The sequence below is a fragment of the Pseudocercospora fijiensis genome (assembly GCF_000340215.1).
Source record: "Pseudocercospora fijiensis CIRAD86 unplaced genomic scaffold MYCFIscaffold_2, whole genome shotgun sequence".
Lineage (NCBI taxonomy): Eukaryota > Fungi > Ascomycota > Dothideomycetes > Mycosphaerellales > Mycosphaerellaceae > Pseudocercospora > Pseudocercospora fijiensis.
In genome coordinates this window covers 4,522,442-4,539,562 of record NW_006921533.1, presented here as the reverse complement: position 1 = coordinate 4,539,562, position 17,121 = coordinate 4,522,442, and the positions used below count along the sequence as shown (strand labels likewise).

The 17,121-nt window shown below is 52.4% G+C and overlaps 8 protein-coding genes across 8 annotated transcripts; 5 read left to right on the top strand and 3 right to left on the bottom strand.

The window, feature by feature from the left end:
• Positions 1-3: 3 nt before the first annotated feature.
• Positions 4-1,895, top strand: MYCFIDRAFT_40108 (uncharacterized protein; the record flags this gene model as incomplete). The annotated part of the gene is made up of 3 exons (XM_007924238.1): positions 4-165; positions 396-1,577; positions 1,620-1,895. 3 exons carry the CDS (start codon positions 4-6, stop codon positions 1,893-1,895), a joined length of 1,620 nt encoding a protein of 539 aa, XP_007922429.1.
• A 1,185-nt stretch (positions 1,896-3,080) lies between these two features.
• On the top strand, positions 3,081-6,023 carry LKH1 (serine/threonine protein kinase). The gene is made up of 4 exons (XM_007925974.1): positions 3,081-4,355; positions 4,411-4,599; positions 4,656-5,270; positions 5,324-6,023. The coding sequence occupies exons 1-4, from the start codon at positions 3,339-3,341 to the stop codon at positions 5,708-5,710; spliced, it is 2,208 nt and encodes a 735-aa protein (XP_007924165.1). The 5' UTR covers positions 3,081-3,338; the 3' UTR covers positions 5,711-6,023.
• Positions 6,024-6,275: 252 nt separating this feature from the next.
• Positions 6,276-9,651, bottom strand: MYCFIDRAFT_59453 (uncharacterized protein). Its single transcript, XM_007924444.1, has 4 exons — positions 9,230-9,651; positions 8,094-9,169; positions 6,982-8,011; positions 6,276-6,881 (listed from the first exon to the last, which is right to left on the bottom strand). Exons 1-3 carry the CDS (start codon positions 9,460-9,462, stop codon positions 7,776-7,778), a joined length of 1,545 nt encoding a protein of 514 aa, XP_007922635.1. The 5' UTR covers positions 9,463-9,651; the 3' UTR covers positions 6,276-6,881; positions 6,982-7,775.
• On the top strand, positions 6,602-7,316 carry MYCFIDRAFT_101426 (uncharacterized protein; the record flags this gene model as incomplete). Its single annotated transcript, XM_007925422.2, has 2 exons — positions 6,602-6,881; positions 6,982-7,316. Coding segments are annotated over 2 exons (615 nt in total), but the record flags the coding sequence as incomplete, so codon positions are not given.
• A 2,227-nt stretch (positions 9,652-11,878) lies between the features above and the next one.
• On the top strand, positions 11,879-13,259 carry MYCFIDRAFT_124304 (uncharacterized protein; the record flags this gene model as incomplete). Its single annotated transcript, XM_007925421.1, has 4 exons — positions 11,879-12,114; positions 12,174-12,628; positions 12,796-12,843; positions 12,916-13,259. Coding segments are annotated over 4 exons (1,083 nt in total), but the record flags the coding sequence as incomplete, so codon positions are not given.
• A 343-nt stretch (positions 13,260-13,602) lies between these two features.
• MYCFIDRAFT_82199 (uncharacterized protein) lies at positions 13,603-14,153 on the bottom strand (the record flags this gene model as incomplete). The annotated part of the gene is made up of 2 exons (XM_007924651.1): positions 13,603-13,881; positions 13,935-14,153. The coding sequence occupies 2 exons, from the start codon at positions 14,151-14,153 to the stop codon at positions 13,603-13,605; spliced, it is 498 nt and encodes a 165-aa protein (XP_007922842.1).
• Positions 14,154-14,357: 204 nt separating this feature from the next.
• Positions 14,358-15,642, top strand: MYCFIDRAFT_39838 (uncharacterized protein; the record flags this gene model as incomplete). Its single annotated transcript, XM_007924227.1, has 2 exons — positions 14,358-14,455; positions 14,514-15,642. 2 exons carry the CDS (start codon positions 14,358-14,360, stop codon positions 15,640-15,642), a joined length of 1,227 nt encoding a protein of 408 aa, XP_007922418.1.
• A 236-nt stretch (positions 15,643-15,878) lies between these two features.
• MYCFIDRAFT_172053 (uncharacterized protein) lies at positions 15,879-16,340 on the bottom strand (the record flags this gene model as incomplete). Its single annotated transcript, XM_007925420.1, has 4 exons — positions 15,879-15,996; positions 16,114-16,125; positions 16,181-16,257; positions 16,329-16,340. 4 exons carry the CDS (start codon positions 16,338-16,340, stop codon positions 15,879-15,881), a joined length of 219 nt encoding a protein of 72 aa, XP_007923611.1.
• Positions 16,341-17,121: the final 781 nt, after the last annotated feature.

Genomic DNA, 17,121 nt, shown 5'->3' with positions numbered 1-17,121 from the left:
ATGATGTGCAGTTCGAAAAAGTCCTTAAGCGTCGAGTCACCAGCTTTCACTCCAAAGACAACGAACGCGGTGCCCGTCAAAAATATTGGTATATCACCAAAGGCAGTGGGTGCACCGACGTTCACTCCGCGTGGATCAGGTATGTCGTCGCCTTGTTCGCCGTTAGTGTGAAAAGCTTATAGCGCGCAGGTGCTGCTACCCCTGCTGCATCTTCGCACTCGAAGGAGCCTTCGCTTGAATTCTATCCTCAACATGCATTCCAGCAAGGAAATCAATACCAAGAATTTGTCCCAGGGCAACAATCATTTTTGTCATCACCAGAATTGGACGCACAACCACAGATGAATGCCTTCCCGGACACTTTCTTATCGCAACCAGGAATTCCAGGCCTGGAGGCTTCTCAGAACCACATAAATCCATATGTGCAGCAATCAGCTTCGGTGGCAGCTCAGCCTTACTACCAAGATGCGTCCAGCTTCAAACATCCACTCAATTACCACCTGTATTCTGCCATTGGCCCTCGGCGAGAAAATCTTATGGCATACCAACGCAGTACAAGCGATTTCTTTATACCCGATAACCTGCGAGAAGACTTGCAACGAAAGGCAGATGCAGCGCTGCAGACGTTTGCTAACAGCACGCTTCCACAACACGTTGAATACTTTCATTCGTTGGTTGCCCTAGACACAAACCATTCCAAGGGGCAGTCTGCATTTGGGTATCCTAGCTGGACTTACAAGGCCACATCCAGCAAAGATGGGCACACATATGTCCTCAGGCGCATAGAAGGTTTCCGTCTCACAAGTGAGGCATCCATCCGAACCGTAACTTCCTGGAAGAGGCTGAGCAATTCCAGTATGGTCACGGTGCATGACGCTTTCACAGGACGCTGGTTTGGCGATAGTTCTTTGGTCGTGGTCACCGATTTCCATCCCAACTCTCAGACACTCGCTGAGAAGCATCTGATGCCAGGGAGGAACGCTGGTAGAGCCGGTTCCCAGATTGTGCCGGAGAATGACTTGTGGGGATACATTATACAGCTAGCGAGTGCGCTGAAAACCATCCATTCTGCCAATCTCGCTGCGCAGAGCGTCATGGCATCGAAAGTACTTCTGACATCGAAAAACCGGGTGCGGCTCAATGGATGTGGCGTGTTCGACATCATCAAGTACGATCAGCAGCAATCTGTTCGAGAGTCGCAGAGAAAAGATCTGCAGGATCTCGGTCGGCTGATCCTCTGCATCGCCGCGCGCAGTCCATCTGCACACCAGAACACGCATAAGTCGCTAGAACTGGTCAGCAAATCTTATAGCGAACGACTACGCATCTGCCTTGCATGGCTGGTGGCTCCCCCACCCCTGCCGCAAGATGTCCAAACACAGCCGTCTGCAAAAGCTGCAGAATACAATGTCGAGGCCTTACTCACCAACATTGCCGACAAGGTGGTATCATGCTTTGACAGCGCATTGCATTACGAAGATGCAGTTACAACAAATCTAATGGGCGAGCTTGAAAATGGACGCTTGGTCCGTCTGCTCACGAAGCTCAACGTCATCTTGGAAAGACCAGACACTAGCGTCGTAGCAGGATCGACAACGAATCCAGCGCTCTTGAACCAGCCTTCAGCAGCTTGGTCAGAAACTGGAGAGCGCTACTACTTGAAGCTGTTCCGCGACTTTGTTTTCCACCAAGTCGATCATGAGGGCAGACCGGTCTTGGACCTTGGACATATCATCACATGTCTCAACAAACTCGATGCTGGTATTGATGAGAAAATCCAATTGATTAGTCGCGATGAGCAAAGTGTCTTCATCGTAAGCTACAAAGAGGTCAAGCGAGGATTTGAAGCTGCATGGTCAGAGATCACAAAGCACGCTGATCCCCAACGGCGGTAGGAACCCAGGGTAACGCCTGGTTATTCGACTAGATCGCAGCTTTTCCCGACACGCGAGTACCAAGAGATTTGCATGCACCTCCATTTCAGAGATGCTGTGTACCATCGCTATGGACCAGTTGACTACCAGAGACGCTGGAGGGCAGGGGCAGCAAGCGCGTGGATTCAGTATCCAAGCTTGGATAGAAGCTATCATTAATGCGAGAAACCATGAGCTTGAGAAGTCGTGCAGCACGGAGATATATGATATGATACAGCACGTGGATGATTCAGATTGCTCCTGCACGTGTCACCTGAGCTTCAATAATCTCCCGTACACGCGTGGTCCTGTCACGCTGATCCCTGACACAAACTCTCGCGCGCGTGCTCTGTATGCCTTTTTCGTAACAATTGCCACCATCCTGGAGCAATTCGGTGCAGCTTCAGGACCCTCCAGCTGTCCGGAACTCTTGTGGTGACGAGCTCCCACAGCACTTCCTGGTCAGCAGGAGAGCGCACGGCCGTGGCGTCGCCCGAGAAACGCGACATCGGTACCAGCGTTGAGCTTCCAAGGCAGTATCAAATGCAGCAACAGGAAGAACGTTGGGCCTGGAGGATTCGTATATTCGCGCGACATGTGTGAACGAAGCAAATGTCCCTCGGCGGCCGCAAGAATGTCTCTGCGCTGCAGACACAAATTCCCGCTGTAAATTGAGCCGGTTTCAGCGCACCGCCATAGCCAACTCGATAGCAGAAACGCTGCTTGTCATCAGCGTGTCTTGTACGGACATCAGATATAGACCAGGGGAAATGGCATGCCGGAGAGTCCTGGTTTTTGAGGCATTTCAAGGAAACGAACATTGCCGCCGGCAAAGAAAGTGAAGGGCCGCGATACGTACAGTATTCTAGAACTAGAGCTAGCGCTGCTTACGGACGGACCTCGAGTGTCTCCGCTTTGAGGCGAGGCTTCACTCAGATATCTGCCATTGCCACGGATGGCACGTGAGAATATAAAGATTTTCGTATTGAAGTGAACAGAGCATGTGTTGAAGGTTATGGTCGACGGAAGGAAAGATTCTATTATTCAGTGGGGCGGTGTTGTGTACTGTTGATTCAAAATCAAGCATGGGATTTGCCGTAGTAGTCAAGGTCATCTGCATCCACTCCACCCACGACTCTGAACGCACACTCGCCGCTCCATTCTCCCCTCCCACCGACACCGACGCCGACATCACTCGAGAGCAACGCTACAGCCAGCATTGCAACAGAAATGCAGACATTTGCCCAGCAGATCGCCTGAGCGGATCGCTTTGCTGCGGACGTGTGATTGGCATCGAAACCTGTGCGCGATAACTGGCGACGACATCACCGGCAGGAGAAAAGCTCCACTGTGTGTTCTCACCTTTTCCTCAGCTGTACAGCTCCAAACTCACCTCCAATGAGCACTTAAGCCTTCAGAACCGTCATGTCCACGCCGCAGACGCTCACGCAGACGCTGCCACCGCACCAGCATCTGGACCACCGCCAGCGGTATTTGCCCTCACCTCAGGACCGCTACCTCCCCCCACCGAGGCCCTCCAGCAACGTCAGCGGAGGCTATCACCAGAATATTCCCACCAGACCCTCGAGCAACCTTTCCAATCGCCAATTACCACCTCCACCTCGCGCTGAAAGCGGCATCAGCGCTGCGGCATATTCTCACCCACAGGGCCAGTCACGAGGGGGAGCAGAGTTCGCTCACAGCAACGGCACAACCCAACACGTCAGTTACGACGAGCTCAGGCGGACGGAGAGCCAGTCAACGCAATACCATAGGACTCTGCCTCCACCGCTTCCACCGCTTCCACCGCAGCACGCTCCTTCGACGTCACGTGCATCGGCTGCTGCAGGTGCCGAGATGCCCTCTCAAGCCAATGCTGCATACAGCAACAGCAACAGCACCCAATATCGATCAGGCTCTGCCGAGCGAGGTAGAAAGCGACGGGCAAAGCCGCCGGTAGACTGGGTTGCTTTCTTTGGCGGCAAACCTCCAGCCGAAATTATTGAAATTCATGACGACGACAGCCCAGCCCCTTCTGCTACGGTCCATCGCGCGCCGCCGCAGACGAACGGCTCATCGACATCTCAGCATGCCGACAAGAGGCGAAGAGTGAACGGCGGGAGTGGAGACGTCCCGCAGTACAGCACGACCAACACGCCCTACTCACATACAAATGGCACATCCACAGAAAGCTTACAAGCGACAACAGCGCCCACTTCGCTGGGTTCACAAGCAAGTAGTGGCGCAAGCATGCCCACTGCGCAGACTGGTCAGAAGCGGAAACGAGAGACTAAGTCAAGGACGACCGACTCGGAGCGCAAAAAACAAGAGGTTACTCGCCCAGGGGCGCCTAGGGGCTATCTCGCCGAATATGGCGAATATCAGACACCTCCGCGACATCTCAAGAAGCAGAAGGATGTGGTAGTACCGGCGATCCACGAAGTAAGATCGTGTCCACAGATGGGAGGCGCATGGATTGGACTAACATGTGTTCCAGCGTGAGAAGTTCAAAGAGAAAGTTGACGATGAAGACGGCCACTACATCGTGCACGAGAACAGCCGACTCGGCGAGCGATACAATCTAATTTCACTTCTTGGCCAAGGCACATTCGGCAAGGTCGTCCGGGCAGTCGACATTCGGTCGCGGAAAGAGGTCGCGGTAAAGATCATCCGTGCTGTCCCAAAGGTGAGTTTGGAAGCTACCCGTCCAGAATGGCACTTGCTCACCACCATTATTCGCAGTATCGTGATGCTAGTCGCATCGAGCTTCGGGTTCTCCAAACTCTGCGAGCTGCAGACGAGCACAATCGAAACCGTTGCATTCAACTTCGAGACTGCTTCGACTGGAGAGGCCATATCTGCATCGTCACACCACTTCTTGGTCTGTCCGTCTTCGACTTTCTCAAAAGCGGCGGCTTTGTGCCCTTCCCTGGCTCTCACATTCAAGCATTTGCTCGACAGCTTCTTGGGTCCATTGCATTTCTGCATGATCTCAACCTGATTCACACGGATCTGAAGCCGGAGAACATCCTGCTACTCAACCACACTTATCAGACCTTCACATATAACCGCAACATCCCATCGTCAAGCACACTGACACAGCGATCCGCCAAGTTCCGAAGAGTGCTACTCAGTCCACAGATCAACCTGATCGACTTCGGAAGTGCGACGTTTGATGATGAATATCATAGCTCGGTGGTCAGCACCAGACATTACCGAGCTCCAGAAATCATACTTGGGATCGGATGGTCACACCCGATAGATCTGTGGTCGCTTGGATGCATTTTGGTCGAGTGTTGGACTGGCGATGCACTGTTCCAGACCCACGACTGCTGCGAGCATCTGGGCATGATGGAGGTAGGTCTACATCCGCTCGTGGGACGTGTGGAATATGCTGACGTATTGGCCAGGCTGTCACGGGAAATAGCATCGATCGCCATCTCATTCGTGAAGTGAACCGACTGTCCAAGCGCAACGACCGCAACTCGGCTGCGAGATTCTTCAAGAATGGACATCTACAGTACCCCATGCCGGACACGCCCCGCCAGTCTAGGAAATTTGTGCGTGGTATGAGACGGCTTGAGGAGATCATCCCACAGACAACCAACTTCAATCGCCTCTTCTTGGACCTGCTTAGGCGAATCTTCGTGTATGATCCGAAGAAGCGTATCACGGCTCGCGAGGCTTTGAAGCACCCTTGGTTCGACGAACTAGTGGAGGATGATGGCACGGAAGCGACACGAATCCGTATCGAACGAGATCGGCTGAGCGAAGTCAGCGGAGGACGTTCTCGATAGTACATATGACGCTGCATGCAGTAAGGCAGCTTGGATTGAATGATGGGATGATGGCATTTGTGGAGGGTTGACATCTTGGAACGACCGGAATGGTCTAAATCCTTTGCTTTGAGCCTATTCTGAATTGACGTCTGTCTTTAGACAGACATGAGGCGAAAGCATTGCATGCTAGGCGGCAAGTGGCATAGGTGAGGCGTTAGCAAATCATTTGATCTGGTTGTGGCATCTTAGAAGCTACCTCATCGTTCTCACAGCGAAGGCTGAGCAATGGCTGTTTTGCATAGCACATGGAAATTCCGAGGAGACTTTTGTCAACTTCGTTGCTGCATGCGTTGGATGACATGCGAAATCACGACGCAGAGAATAGGGCCTATATGGCTTTGGAGTGTGTCTGTAGTGCTACTGAATGTGCTGGAGAGCTGTCGAGTCAGTGTCGCACAGCCCGGACTCAGAATCTCGGCAAAGCTGCCCCAGCCATAGTTCTATACTTCATCTCCAAAACCCAAGCTTCATGATACATAGATCCTGTTCGCAACTACTTGTCCATCTCAACTACCCACACTATCTCCGTCGCAATCGTAACACCTCTGCCACGCCATATTTGCAACCACAATGGCCAACCCTCGCATCGAGGAGGTGGATGATGACGAGATCGCCGACGATCCTGAGGAGATGGACCTGGACGCTTTCGATTTCGCTCGACCGCAAGGCATGTCCCTCGGCCAGCCATCCGCGAGCGATGCGCTAGCGGACATGAGTCCAGAAGCAATGCAGACGCTGCTACAAGGGCAAGATCGAGGGCCAGGACAGGCACAGGCTTCGAGCGGTCCGCGTATCTCGAATATGCCGCAAATGAGCGACAAGGAACGCGAGAGGCTGCTGCGCGAACAGCAAGAGCGCAGCAAGAACTACCAATGCATCTATCCAGTCTACTTCGACAGCACTAGGTCGCGGGAGGAGGGTCGCCGTGTCGGCAAAGACGACGCAGTACCGAACCCGCTTGCGAGGGAGATAGCGGACGCCCTGGCTTACATTGCCAGCACATATGGTGTGGACCTTCGCATCGTACTCGAGCCAACCAAAACTCATCCCAAGGACTGGGCGAATCCTGGGCGAGTGAAAGCGCTGCTGAAGAGAGACGGCAAGCCCTCCACTTCCAAGGTATCAAACAGTAAGTGAACTATGAAAGGGTTGCATGTTCTGCATATGCAACAGACTCTAGCACTGGATATAAGTGCCGAAGGAAGGCGGGACTGATCATGTGCTCTTAGAGCGACACCTCTACAAGCTGATTGCAGACTATCTCAAATCCCACCCCACTACCGAAGACACTCCCAAACGCTTGCAGATCCAAGGAATACCGATGCCGAAAGAGAAGATCCCTCCTCCTGCAATCCCGAGGGGATCTAAGATCGGCACGATCCTCCCTCTGCATTCTCCCGCGCTGACGGGAGGCGGAGTATCAGATAACTTTTTAAAAGATATGATGGCAGAAATGGGCGGACAGCTTCCTCCCGGCATGGCCGCTGGTATGGCCGGAATGGGTGTGGGAAATGACTCTGGTGCACAGCCGCAGAAGAAAGTCAAAGACAAGAAAAAGAAATGATCGCGGCAGGGAACCTTCCAAGCGGGTGGTATAGCTACAGCAGCATATCAGCAGCGCCAAGCCACACCTGACTGCCACAAGAGCTCATTCACCGCATTTAGCCGCCCGCGATCTGACCACCGGAGCGCGATCGCACTTGCCACGTTGCTCAGGAGCCGGCACATTATCTTCAAGTGACCTACGAAAGGGGCCGGCTGCAGAACGAACGCGCGGACTAGCTCAGCATACACTTTGCATGTGCTTGCATAAGTATGGAAGTCTTCTTCTACCTACAGTGCAGCACGTGACGGCTTTTTCGGGACGTCAACCCCAGGCCAACGAGAATTTGAATGGAATGAAAATCGTCTACAATGCCGAGATTCTTCAGCTAAAGTCGTAGCGCCGTTGCCGATGCAGCAATGCAATCATGAAGGAATGGCAGCTGGTGAAGGCCGCGCTAGCCCATCAGGGAAAAAGCTTTCACCGTCTCGGCTTACGCAAACCCGTTTCTCGGTCGCCCACTTTGCTTCCAATCCAATCGCTCGAGTGGTGGTGCTTGAAGTACCTGTTGATGACGGCTACTACCGTATCGATGACGAACCGCACCTCTTCTGCAGTAATGTTGTACGCCGGCGCCACGATTATATGATCGCCCCGGCGGCCGTCGGCGCTTCCCGTGCCTGGATACAGGCTAATATTGTACGGCTTTTGCATGCCTATCAGATCGCAGTCAGTTTTTGCAAGGGCATCTATTGTTGAGTGGTGCGAGCGTGGGGTGCATCTGCAAACCGGACTGACCTAGCTCGTGGATTCCCATCGCGACGCCGGTCGAGGGATCGAACGGCTCTTTGCTGGCCTTGTTTCTGACGAATTCGATTCCCCAGAACAAGCCCTTGCCACGTATGTCACCCACCAGAGGGTTTGATGCAAGCCTTTCTCTTAAGAGACGACCGAGCAAAGCGCCCTGCCGTCGCACATTCGCGACCAAATCGTCTTTCTGGATAATTTTCTGCACTGTCAACGCTGCTTTGCAAGCCAGTGGATGGCCTTGGTATGTCTGTCCGTGGCTGAAAGATCCAGTGCCTTCTTGTAGAGCTCCGACAACGTCTCTAGAGGCCATCATCGCAGCTATGGGCATGTACCCGCCTCCTAAGCTTTTTCCCATTGTCATGATGTCTGGCACTACGCCAATGAGCGGGTCTTGCCATGCGTGAAGTGGCTTTGGGAATCGTTCGGATGCTTCGGGTCCGCAGCGTCCAGTGCCTGACATGACTTCGTCGAAAATGAGTAGCGCGCCATACTTGTCGCATACTCTTCGTATAGTCTTGAAGTAGCCGGGAACAGGAGGAACGCATCCAAGTGCCGCTCCAACGACCGGTTCAGCAATGAAGGCAGCTACATTCTTGGGACCAATGCGCTGGAATTCAGCATCGAGCTCCGCCTCTAGCCGCTTGACGAATGCAGCATCCGTGTCGTTCGGACCATTGCTGGTCCAAGACGAGACGCCCCTGTACGCATAGCAAGGGCTCACCTGGCTAGTGTTGACACTCAAGATCGGTTCAAAGATGGCCCTTCGCGCAACGTGACCCCCAGCGGCCAGAGCGCCGAGCGTGGTTCCATGGTAACTCTGGTGTCGGGAGATGAAGTGAGCTCGCGTCGGCTCGGGACAAGGTTTCTCGAGATGGTATTGCCGAGCCATCTTTAGTGCTGCTTCCATGGCTTCACTTCCAGAACTGATGAAGAATGCTCGGGCCATTTCGCCATCGGTGCTATCGACAAGGAGCTTGGCCAGTTCTTCTGCGGGTCGAGTCGCGTAGAAAAGCGAGTGGCAGTATGATACTTCTTGCATCTGCTTGATGAGAGCATCCTGGACGCTGGGATCAAGGAACATGGGTTAGGAGCTTGTTCGGTTACGATAATTTGGTAAAGCATACCGAACGTCACCGTGCCCGAGACAGGCCACAGCTGCACCCCCAGTCGCATCGAAGATTTCTTGTCCGTTGCTGAGGAAGAGATAGTGACCCTGAGCGCCGACGACTTGGAGCGGATCGTGGTGCAACGATCGATGCAAAACGGCGGATTTGCTGGCCTTGACGTCGATGCCGTTTGTGGTCGTGTCGATTTCTTGGTCGACGACATTACCGTCGTTCAGGACGGAAGGAGACATGGTGAAATGTCAATATCGAAATGGAAGCTGTTCAGGTACTGAAATGTGAAAGTGGAAAGGACCGATGAATAACCATCATTGAGGAGTGTTAAGGGGAGAGAGCGACAGGGAACAGATATAGGCAAAGTACTTCAGGCCTGAAACGACAAAGGAAGGCGCCGGGAATGACTGGTTGGCTCTTTGGATGTGCATGCCAAAGTGGGAGATCATAGAGAACCGCCACCGGGCGTTTCGTTTGTAGGTCTTATTATGCCCCCGATTGCCCCATTCATGGGTCATCAGGCGGCGAGCAGCAAAGCTTGGTATGGCTCGAAGCTAATGGGTATTAAACTTTTAACTACGGAAAGTCTTTGATCGGGTTGTGAAGAACACGGCCCGAACGCCGAAGCCGTGGAGAAGAAAGGCACCGTACTGCACTGGACACCCATGTCTGCGCACATGTGACTGACTCTTCACAGCCCTATCTGAGGCCCATGTGCGATCATCTGAACAAGTGAATGCTGCCGGTGGACCATTTGAGGCGGTGAGTGTTGTAGTACAGGCCGGCGACCGGATGGCTTCGGCTGGCAGCATCTACGCTGGTTCTTGGTGCCCTTCCCCTCGGAGGATAAGACACGATCGTCGAGTGGACACAGGTTTTCAGTATGGATGACTTGGATACAGATGGCCGCTCGTAGGTACAGAGTGCGGAGTCGGATCTGGGGGCGCCGTATAGTGAGTTGGGGATGACTTCCTGTTGGACGGCAAAATCGCTGCTTCATCAGCGGGCGTGTTAGCAACAAATCCGTCGAATGACAGGTAGAAGAAGCTGTGGAAGCACCCTCGTGTAGTTTCACTGCTGCATAGACAATGTCGATCTGTTCCAGATCACCTGCGCGCAATATGGGCGAAGCTGAGCCACGTTCGGGCTGGGCAGCGGACTTCTCTCCAGGGTCGTCTTGGCCAACCAGCTCTTCGGATGTTGTTACGCGAAAGGTGTCGCTTCGTGCAGTGCTCCACATTCGTGGTTTGAGGAAGCTGTCAGCCGGCTCGCTTTCAGATCAACACTCGGCCGATCATACGTCGACAAGATATTGAGAGCCTCGCGTTCCCGTGTGGTTTGCGCCGGTCAATGATCGGTCTGCCAATACTGTACTGTTGACGTGCATTCAGCGTATTTGGAATGTGTGCACGTAACGGGGTCGTCGATTCGATGCGTGCGGCGCGGATCAACATTCCCATTTCGAAAAATACGACACGGTCGCAGACAGATATCAAGTCTTACAAGCTGATTCTAGTGGCAGGCCTCACATCAACGGCTTCGCGAATTTGCCCAAAGCACTCGCGCGTTGATGCCGGGATGATAGCGATCATTTCGTGTACTGGCAATCGATAGGTGCGTGGGAAGTAGCAGGCAGCTGACGTGCGGTCCATTGCACGGTTCGGTGCTCCCGTAGGTAGATTCCAGTCCTATGTGCCGATCACTGACATGCAGGCCCATTTGAGGTAGCAGGCCGCTGATCGATGGCACAATCAATACTTCACGTCGTTCGTAGACCATGCTGAGGTTGCCAGGATCAGTGCAATCCTCTCAAGCAAGCCAACCAAAATACGTGGCCATTGCCTGACCGGTGTGCTCTGATGCGGCACGTCCTTGAGTATCCGTCGCGATGATATTTTGCGAGCCTCACACCCTTTTCGAGACCCACTGACGGAACATTTCAAAGTGGTACAGCATGGATGCAACCCAACTCTTCCTCCTTAGCAAGGCAGCCTCAGGCGACCAGGATTGCTTCATCGGTGGGCCGCTCCGATTAGCAGTAAAACGAAACAAACGAAGAGATCCCGCTTGGTCACCATGGCTCCATAGCGTCACCAGGAATGAAAAGAGGGGCGGGCTTGGAACCTTTGCGCAATGGTACCTGGAGTCGTATCTGTGGTGTGGGAATCTTGGTTGAAGACTCCAGCCGGCATCTTGGCAACCAACGCGTACGGCCAGTAGGTGGGCTTGTGAAGCATCGAGCAATGACGATGGGTGCATTTGTAGGTGTCGGGCTCGGCTTTCGAACACGGAAAGCGCTCCGCTCGGTCGCACGAGGTAGGGCTTGCGGCATGTGCGCCGCACATTGATGAAATCGAAGAGTGATCCATTGCTCCAGACATCTCGCTTCGTGCATTCCTTGTCCGCGCCATTTGCCAGCCGGGCCGTACGGCATCATCGGCGTTGCTCGAATCCGTGTGTCGGCAAGCCGAGCAATTTGGAATGCATTCACTTTTACCCGTGTCTCGGATATTTCATTGACTGGACCCACACGGATCCAGCTCTGCCCGGCGACAGCTTCATCCGAGGAATAGTCAATTGCATCTGAGCGTTGTCTCCAGCTGTTCCGTGCAGAAACGTAATTTACGATCCACGTCTCCGCCACGGAAAATGAGCATATCTCCGCCACCATCCAAGCGAAGACGTAAGGAGGTGAAGGAGGATCGAGCAAGCGCTGCAGCACCCAACGTAGCCCGCATAGCCATCTACTCCTGGAACGTCAATGGCATCACACCATTTCTGCAGCCCACGATTGCTGCCTTCTTCGACGCTACGCGAAGCACGGCTGGTAACTTCCCTGCTGATCGGCCAAGCACCTCAGCATCTTTGCGAGATGTTCTGCACAAGTACGGGTAGGTAAGTGTAAGAGCTTGCTGGCATTGAGAATGCTGATCGCATGTGCATATCGCAGGTGGCCCACCATGCTGCTCCTCCAAGAAGTGAAGATCAACCCAGACGATGTAGCAACCCAGAGAAGAGTCCAGCGCGCCGTCATGCCAGCGCCGGATGAGGGCACCGGAGCCGTATCTTACAAGGCCTATTTCAATTTGCCGTCGGACAAAAACAATGCGCGAGGTTTTGGGCGAAAGCTTTATGGCGTTTGCAGCTTGATCCGACAAGACTTTGTGCAGCGTTATGTGGAAAAAGTCCGACAGGTAGACTGGGATGCAGAAGGTCGATTTTTGGTGTGTGAGACCAAAGCCAATGATGCCGTACCGAGACTGGCAATCCTCAATTGTTATCTGGTGAACGGAACCGATGGATCCTACAAGTCTGAGACCGGTGCGGTAGTTGGCACGAGGCACGATCGCAAGCTGAGGGTGCACGAGATGCTGCAGCGTGAGGTCCGAGCACTCGAGGGTAAAGGTAAGTCCACTGGCTCCCGGATACACGATGCTTGCAACCAGATCAGGGAGACTGCAATGACTCATATGGTCTACGCAGCCAATGAGCCCTCTCTTGATCATTCTTCGCTCCCGCAGCCTTCGAAGGGCTAGGATACAGCAACAAAGAAGACGCTGATTCGTGCGCAGGATTCAAGGTTGTCATCGCTGGCGATATGAACGTCGCTCGATCAAGTTGTAAGCATGCTTGATGGCAAACTCCATCCTTCTCTGAGGCATCTTGCTGATGATCATATGATTGAACTTTAGTAGACGGACACCCAAATCTAAGAACTTTCCCGTTACAGCACTGTGTGAATCGTGCCGACTTCGAAGATAGATTCTTGAGCAAGTCTGAGGTTGAAGGAACATCAGCCGATGGTTGTCAATCAGATGCGAGTCTGCAAATGATCGACAGCTTTCGTCACCTTCATCCCACCAAAAAAGGATACACCTTTTATCCGCGCTCCAAGGATTTCAGGGCCAGTGCTGATAGAGTGGATATGATATTACTCTCACGAGGGCTGGAATCAAATCTGAGCGAAGCGGATATGCATGAGACGCCGGCAGACCGTGGACCAAGTGATCATGTCCCACTATTTGCTGAGCTGCAGTTTAAGTGACTTCAAAGAGCCATAGTACCAAAGAGCCTAGCCAAATTAACAGTGCCAGCCAGAGATTGACATCAACTGGAAGCATCGCTAGGGCTTGGTGTCGGAAGTGAGCTCAAAGTCCCAGAGACTTTGCGAGGCGGTCTCGGCCGTCACACAACAGGAGGCTTTCCAGCGGGTTTCTCGCAATGAAGAATGCTTCCTTTGGACACTTCCGCTGGAGCAGACAGTGGCTTCGAGGACGTGTCCCAACCAACTCCAAATCTGCTGCCTTGGATATCAAGGGCCTCGGTGGTCTTCGGATTTCTCGTGGCTGCGGATACAGCTCATACTTAATTGCCGAAGATCATACTGTCCTACCGTTTCCGATGACCTGATTGCACGAATACTGCCATGAGTGTTGGGCAGAGACCTGATTCACCACAGTGTCGACTGTGTAGCGAAAAGCCTCCATTTCCTCTTCCACTGAACCTCCTCCAGCTGCTCCAGATAGATTGACACTGTTGCCTACGTAGCAAGGCCTGTTCAGCTTGCGAACAAGCACTTTTGCCATGCGCACGGTGAAATCCAAAGACGCGGGAGCACTATAGAGCGTGGTGCTCATCGGTTGAGCAGGATTGTATCGCTGTCACACAAGTTAGTTCACGGGTAAATTATAGACGTTGTGAATCTGCTCACATCAGGCATTGCATAGACAAAGCTGCCCATTGCTGATGGAGCAGAACCCAGCTCAGCGCTCGTAGTGGTCAAGAAGAGCACGATCGAGGCTGCCAGTACCGTCAAGTGGATGTTTACCCGCATTCCGGGGCTGCGCGGCAAATCAATCGCGAGCTCAACGATCTTGTTGTCGCTGTTCGTGCCATTCATGGCGGGCGCACCACTTGCACCGCCGGCCATGCGGGCAAGATGAAGTCGAGCGTGACGTTGATTTAGACGCAAGGAGTCTGCGATAGATGATAGCGCTTGCTGTGTTGTCGTGTTCAAAGTAAAGTCAAAAGTCAAAACAGGCCCGGAAGGAAGTGGCGCTTGCGCCGCCTTCCATGTCGAGTCGACGTCGGCCTCTCCTTCCGTTCCTCCACTGATTCCACACATTCCTCTCCGATGGCTGCTGAAGATAGAGAGCTTCAAGACAATGAGTTTGACCCACTTGCTGAACCCCAGGAGAGGCAGGCTGTGTTCGCTGCCCTAGACTCCTACAGGTGCGTCTCGCTGTAAGGATGACCACAGACGTGCCTTGTGTCTGATACTGTTCTTCAGACAATATCGTCGCGCAGCACATTACAACATCACACATCTTCGACGTCAGTCCTTTTATGCTCTGCCTGCGTCTCAAGTCGAGCTTTTGTCGTCGCCACCTTTCTGTCTGCCTAAGGTTTTCGATAGAATAGATCAAGCCATCGCCTCAAATGCCACAATTGCCGACGCCATACTGGGCTTTGCTCTTCCATCATTTGGTCTCGAAATGGCCGATGACACATGGAAAACGCACTCCAAGCCTAGCGATCTTGACAAGGCTCGATCAACTATTCGACAACTCTACAGAGATTGGTCTGCTGAGGGCCTACCCGAAAGACATGCTGCTTTCTCGCCTATCATGGGGGCACTTTCGCAGTGCTTTCCATGTGCAACAGAGAAGCGTCCCGCTGTGCGCATATTGGTTCCAGGCGCTGGACTGGGCAGACTAGTCTTCGACCTCTGTGCAGCTGGTTACACGGTGGAAGGCAACGAGATCTCCTACCACCAACTCATAGCGTCTAATTACATTTTAAACTCAGTCAGGAAAGTGGGCCAGCATACACTATATCCCTGGGCACTAAGTTTCAGCAATCATCACACACGTTCCGCACAGCTGCAGGGTGTTGCTATTCCTGACATCGTTCCAGCGTTGGTCCTCGAGCAAGCCCAGGTAGAGTCACAAGCAGAGGTGCACCATAGTGAGCGCATGAGCATGACCTCGGGCGATTTTTGCGTTGTGTATCAAAAGCCGGAATATACACAGCATTTCGATGCCGTGACCACCTGCTTCTTTCTGGACACAGCTCCCAATGTGATTAGCTACATTGAGACCATCAAAGCCTGCTTGAAGACGAAGGGTATTTGGATCAATCTTGGACCATTACTATGGCATTTTGAGTCCGCACCATTACCGGGCGAACGTGAGGGCAGCAATCGAACTCATTCTGACTCGCAAACAAACGGTAATCAAGGTATTGGGGAGCCAGGATCGTTTGAGCTGTCGAATGAGGAAGTTGTTGCTCTTGTGTCGAGCCTGGGCTTCGAAATGCTTGAGCAGCAGACCGCGCCAGCAACAGGCTACATTCAGGATCCTGCGAGCATGCTGCAGAACGTATATCGCCCTGTGCTTTGGATAGCTAGAAAGACGTGAAAGCAGATCGAGTCGCGGCATCCCCGAACTTCGGAAATTCGTTTTCTCAGCGGCACCCTACAGCATCAATGCAGGATCGTGCAGAATCCAGAGCCGACACCGACTTTCACCTGGCTACTTAAACCGAGCCCCAGCTACTCGCCAGAGCCCTAGCATAAACCGATCTCTAATTAACCCCTGAGTATAGTATAGTTGGCTATTCGAAGGGCGCTCAGGTTCATCCTTCGGATCTGCCTTTACGAAGGCCTGTCTCCATTCCGACCCTCTGAGCTCTGCTGGAGCGTAGCCTCGCCAATGTGAGGAAGGAGCGTCTGAAGGGAGACAGACGAAGGCCCGCCTCGAGTGCGGGCGACGCTTCGGAGGGCAAGCATCGAACGCCCGTACAGCGGCTCCTTGCCTTTAAAATAGATAGGAAGTACCCTTCGAGCCTTCGAGGCGTTGTTTAGAGCCTATTTGGTAATCGCTTGATACTGTATCACAACACTATATTGCGGTTACCAAACAGCCACATTGTATTATAATATCGTGTCGCGGTTACCAAATATGAATACCATCTTCTGAATAGTCGTGATACATGTGATGATGTTGTCGTCGTCGCAATACTGAGAATACTGCCTCGAGGCTGGTGGATTGCCGGAATAGGCAATCCGGCATCAAATTCTTTACTATATCTAGTGTAATGCCACCACCTTCGACATTAGGCGGAATACTAGTGTTTCCGTACTAGCAGTACCTACTTGAGCATAGCCCATCGTCGGTATTAGTACGTTATCGGTAGTTTTAGCTATTACGGAGGCCTCGGAGGTATAGTTGTCGCGTTCTTCGTAGAATTTAACTACTATATTATCGCTGTCGCTATAGACGTCCTTTCACGGTCTACTAGACTATTAGAAGACCGCGTTCTTGCTATTCTAGCTACATTGTTACAGACTCTTAAATACTATAGTAAACAATATCTAGATTTCGAAGGAGACCGCAATGCCTTTATTTATTAGACTTACGAAGGAACTCGCTATACCGCCGAATTGCTAAGCAACGACAAGGAGTTATACAAGCTCTATCGAGTTAATATCGAGACGTTTAATAAGCTTCTTTGGCACCTTATTAAGCTCGAGAATAGCCTTCGTTTAACGCGTTATCTTACCGCCGCCGAGAGGTTAATACACTTCCTATATATCTATAGCTATAGAGCCACATACGACGAGACACACGCTCTATAGAAGCGCTCGACCTAGACAATAAGCTAGTCCTTCTACGAGGTTCTTCGCTGTGTTCTACTACTATATCTAGAGTATATAAAAGAGCCGGATTACAATAACGTACCTAAGCGATTAAGAGAGCTAAAATATGCCGCTTTTAAGGACTGTGTTAGCGCTATAGATCTACCTCCTATTAGGCTTGTAGGTATAAAGAATCAAACTGCGACCGAGTGTACGTAATAGATTAGTAATTAGGGCTAGCTTCCGAACTTTCCGACTA

Bases quoted from the DNA above. Each gene is read 5' to 3' on its own strand.
- LKH1 (XM_007925974.1), top strand. From the start codon at position 3,339: ATGTCCACGCCGCAGACGCTCACGCAGACGCTGCCACCGCACCAGCAT. The intron at 4,356-4,410 runs GTAAGATCGTGT...CATGTGTTCCAG, and splicing joins TAGTACCGGCGATCCACGAA to CGTGAGAAGTTCAAAGAGAA. The intron at 4,600-4,655 runs GTGAGTTTGGAA...CATTATTCGCAG, and splicing joins TCATCCGTGCTGTCCCAAAG to TATCGTGATGCTAGTCGCAT.
- MYCFIDRAFT_59453 (XM_007924444.1), bottom strand. From the start codon at position 9,462: ATGTCTCCTTCCGTCCTGAACGACGGTAATGTCGTCGACCAAGAAATC. The intron at 9,170-9,229 runs GTATGCTTTACC...CCTTGATCCCAG, and splicing joins CTCGGGCACGGTGACGTTCG to CGTCCAGGATGCTCTCATCA. The intron at 8,012-8,093 runs GTCAGTCCGGTT...GCGATCTGATAG, and splicing joins GATGGGAATCCACGAGCTAG to GCATGCAAAAGCCGTACAAT.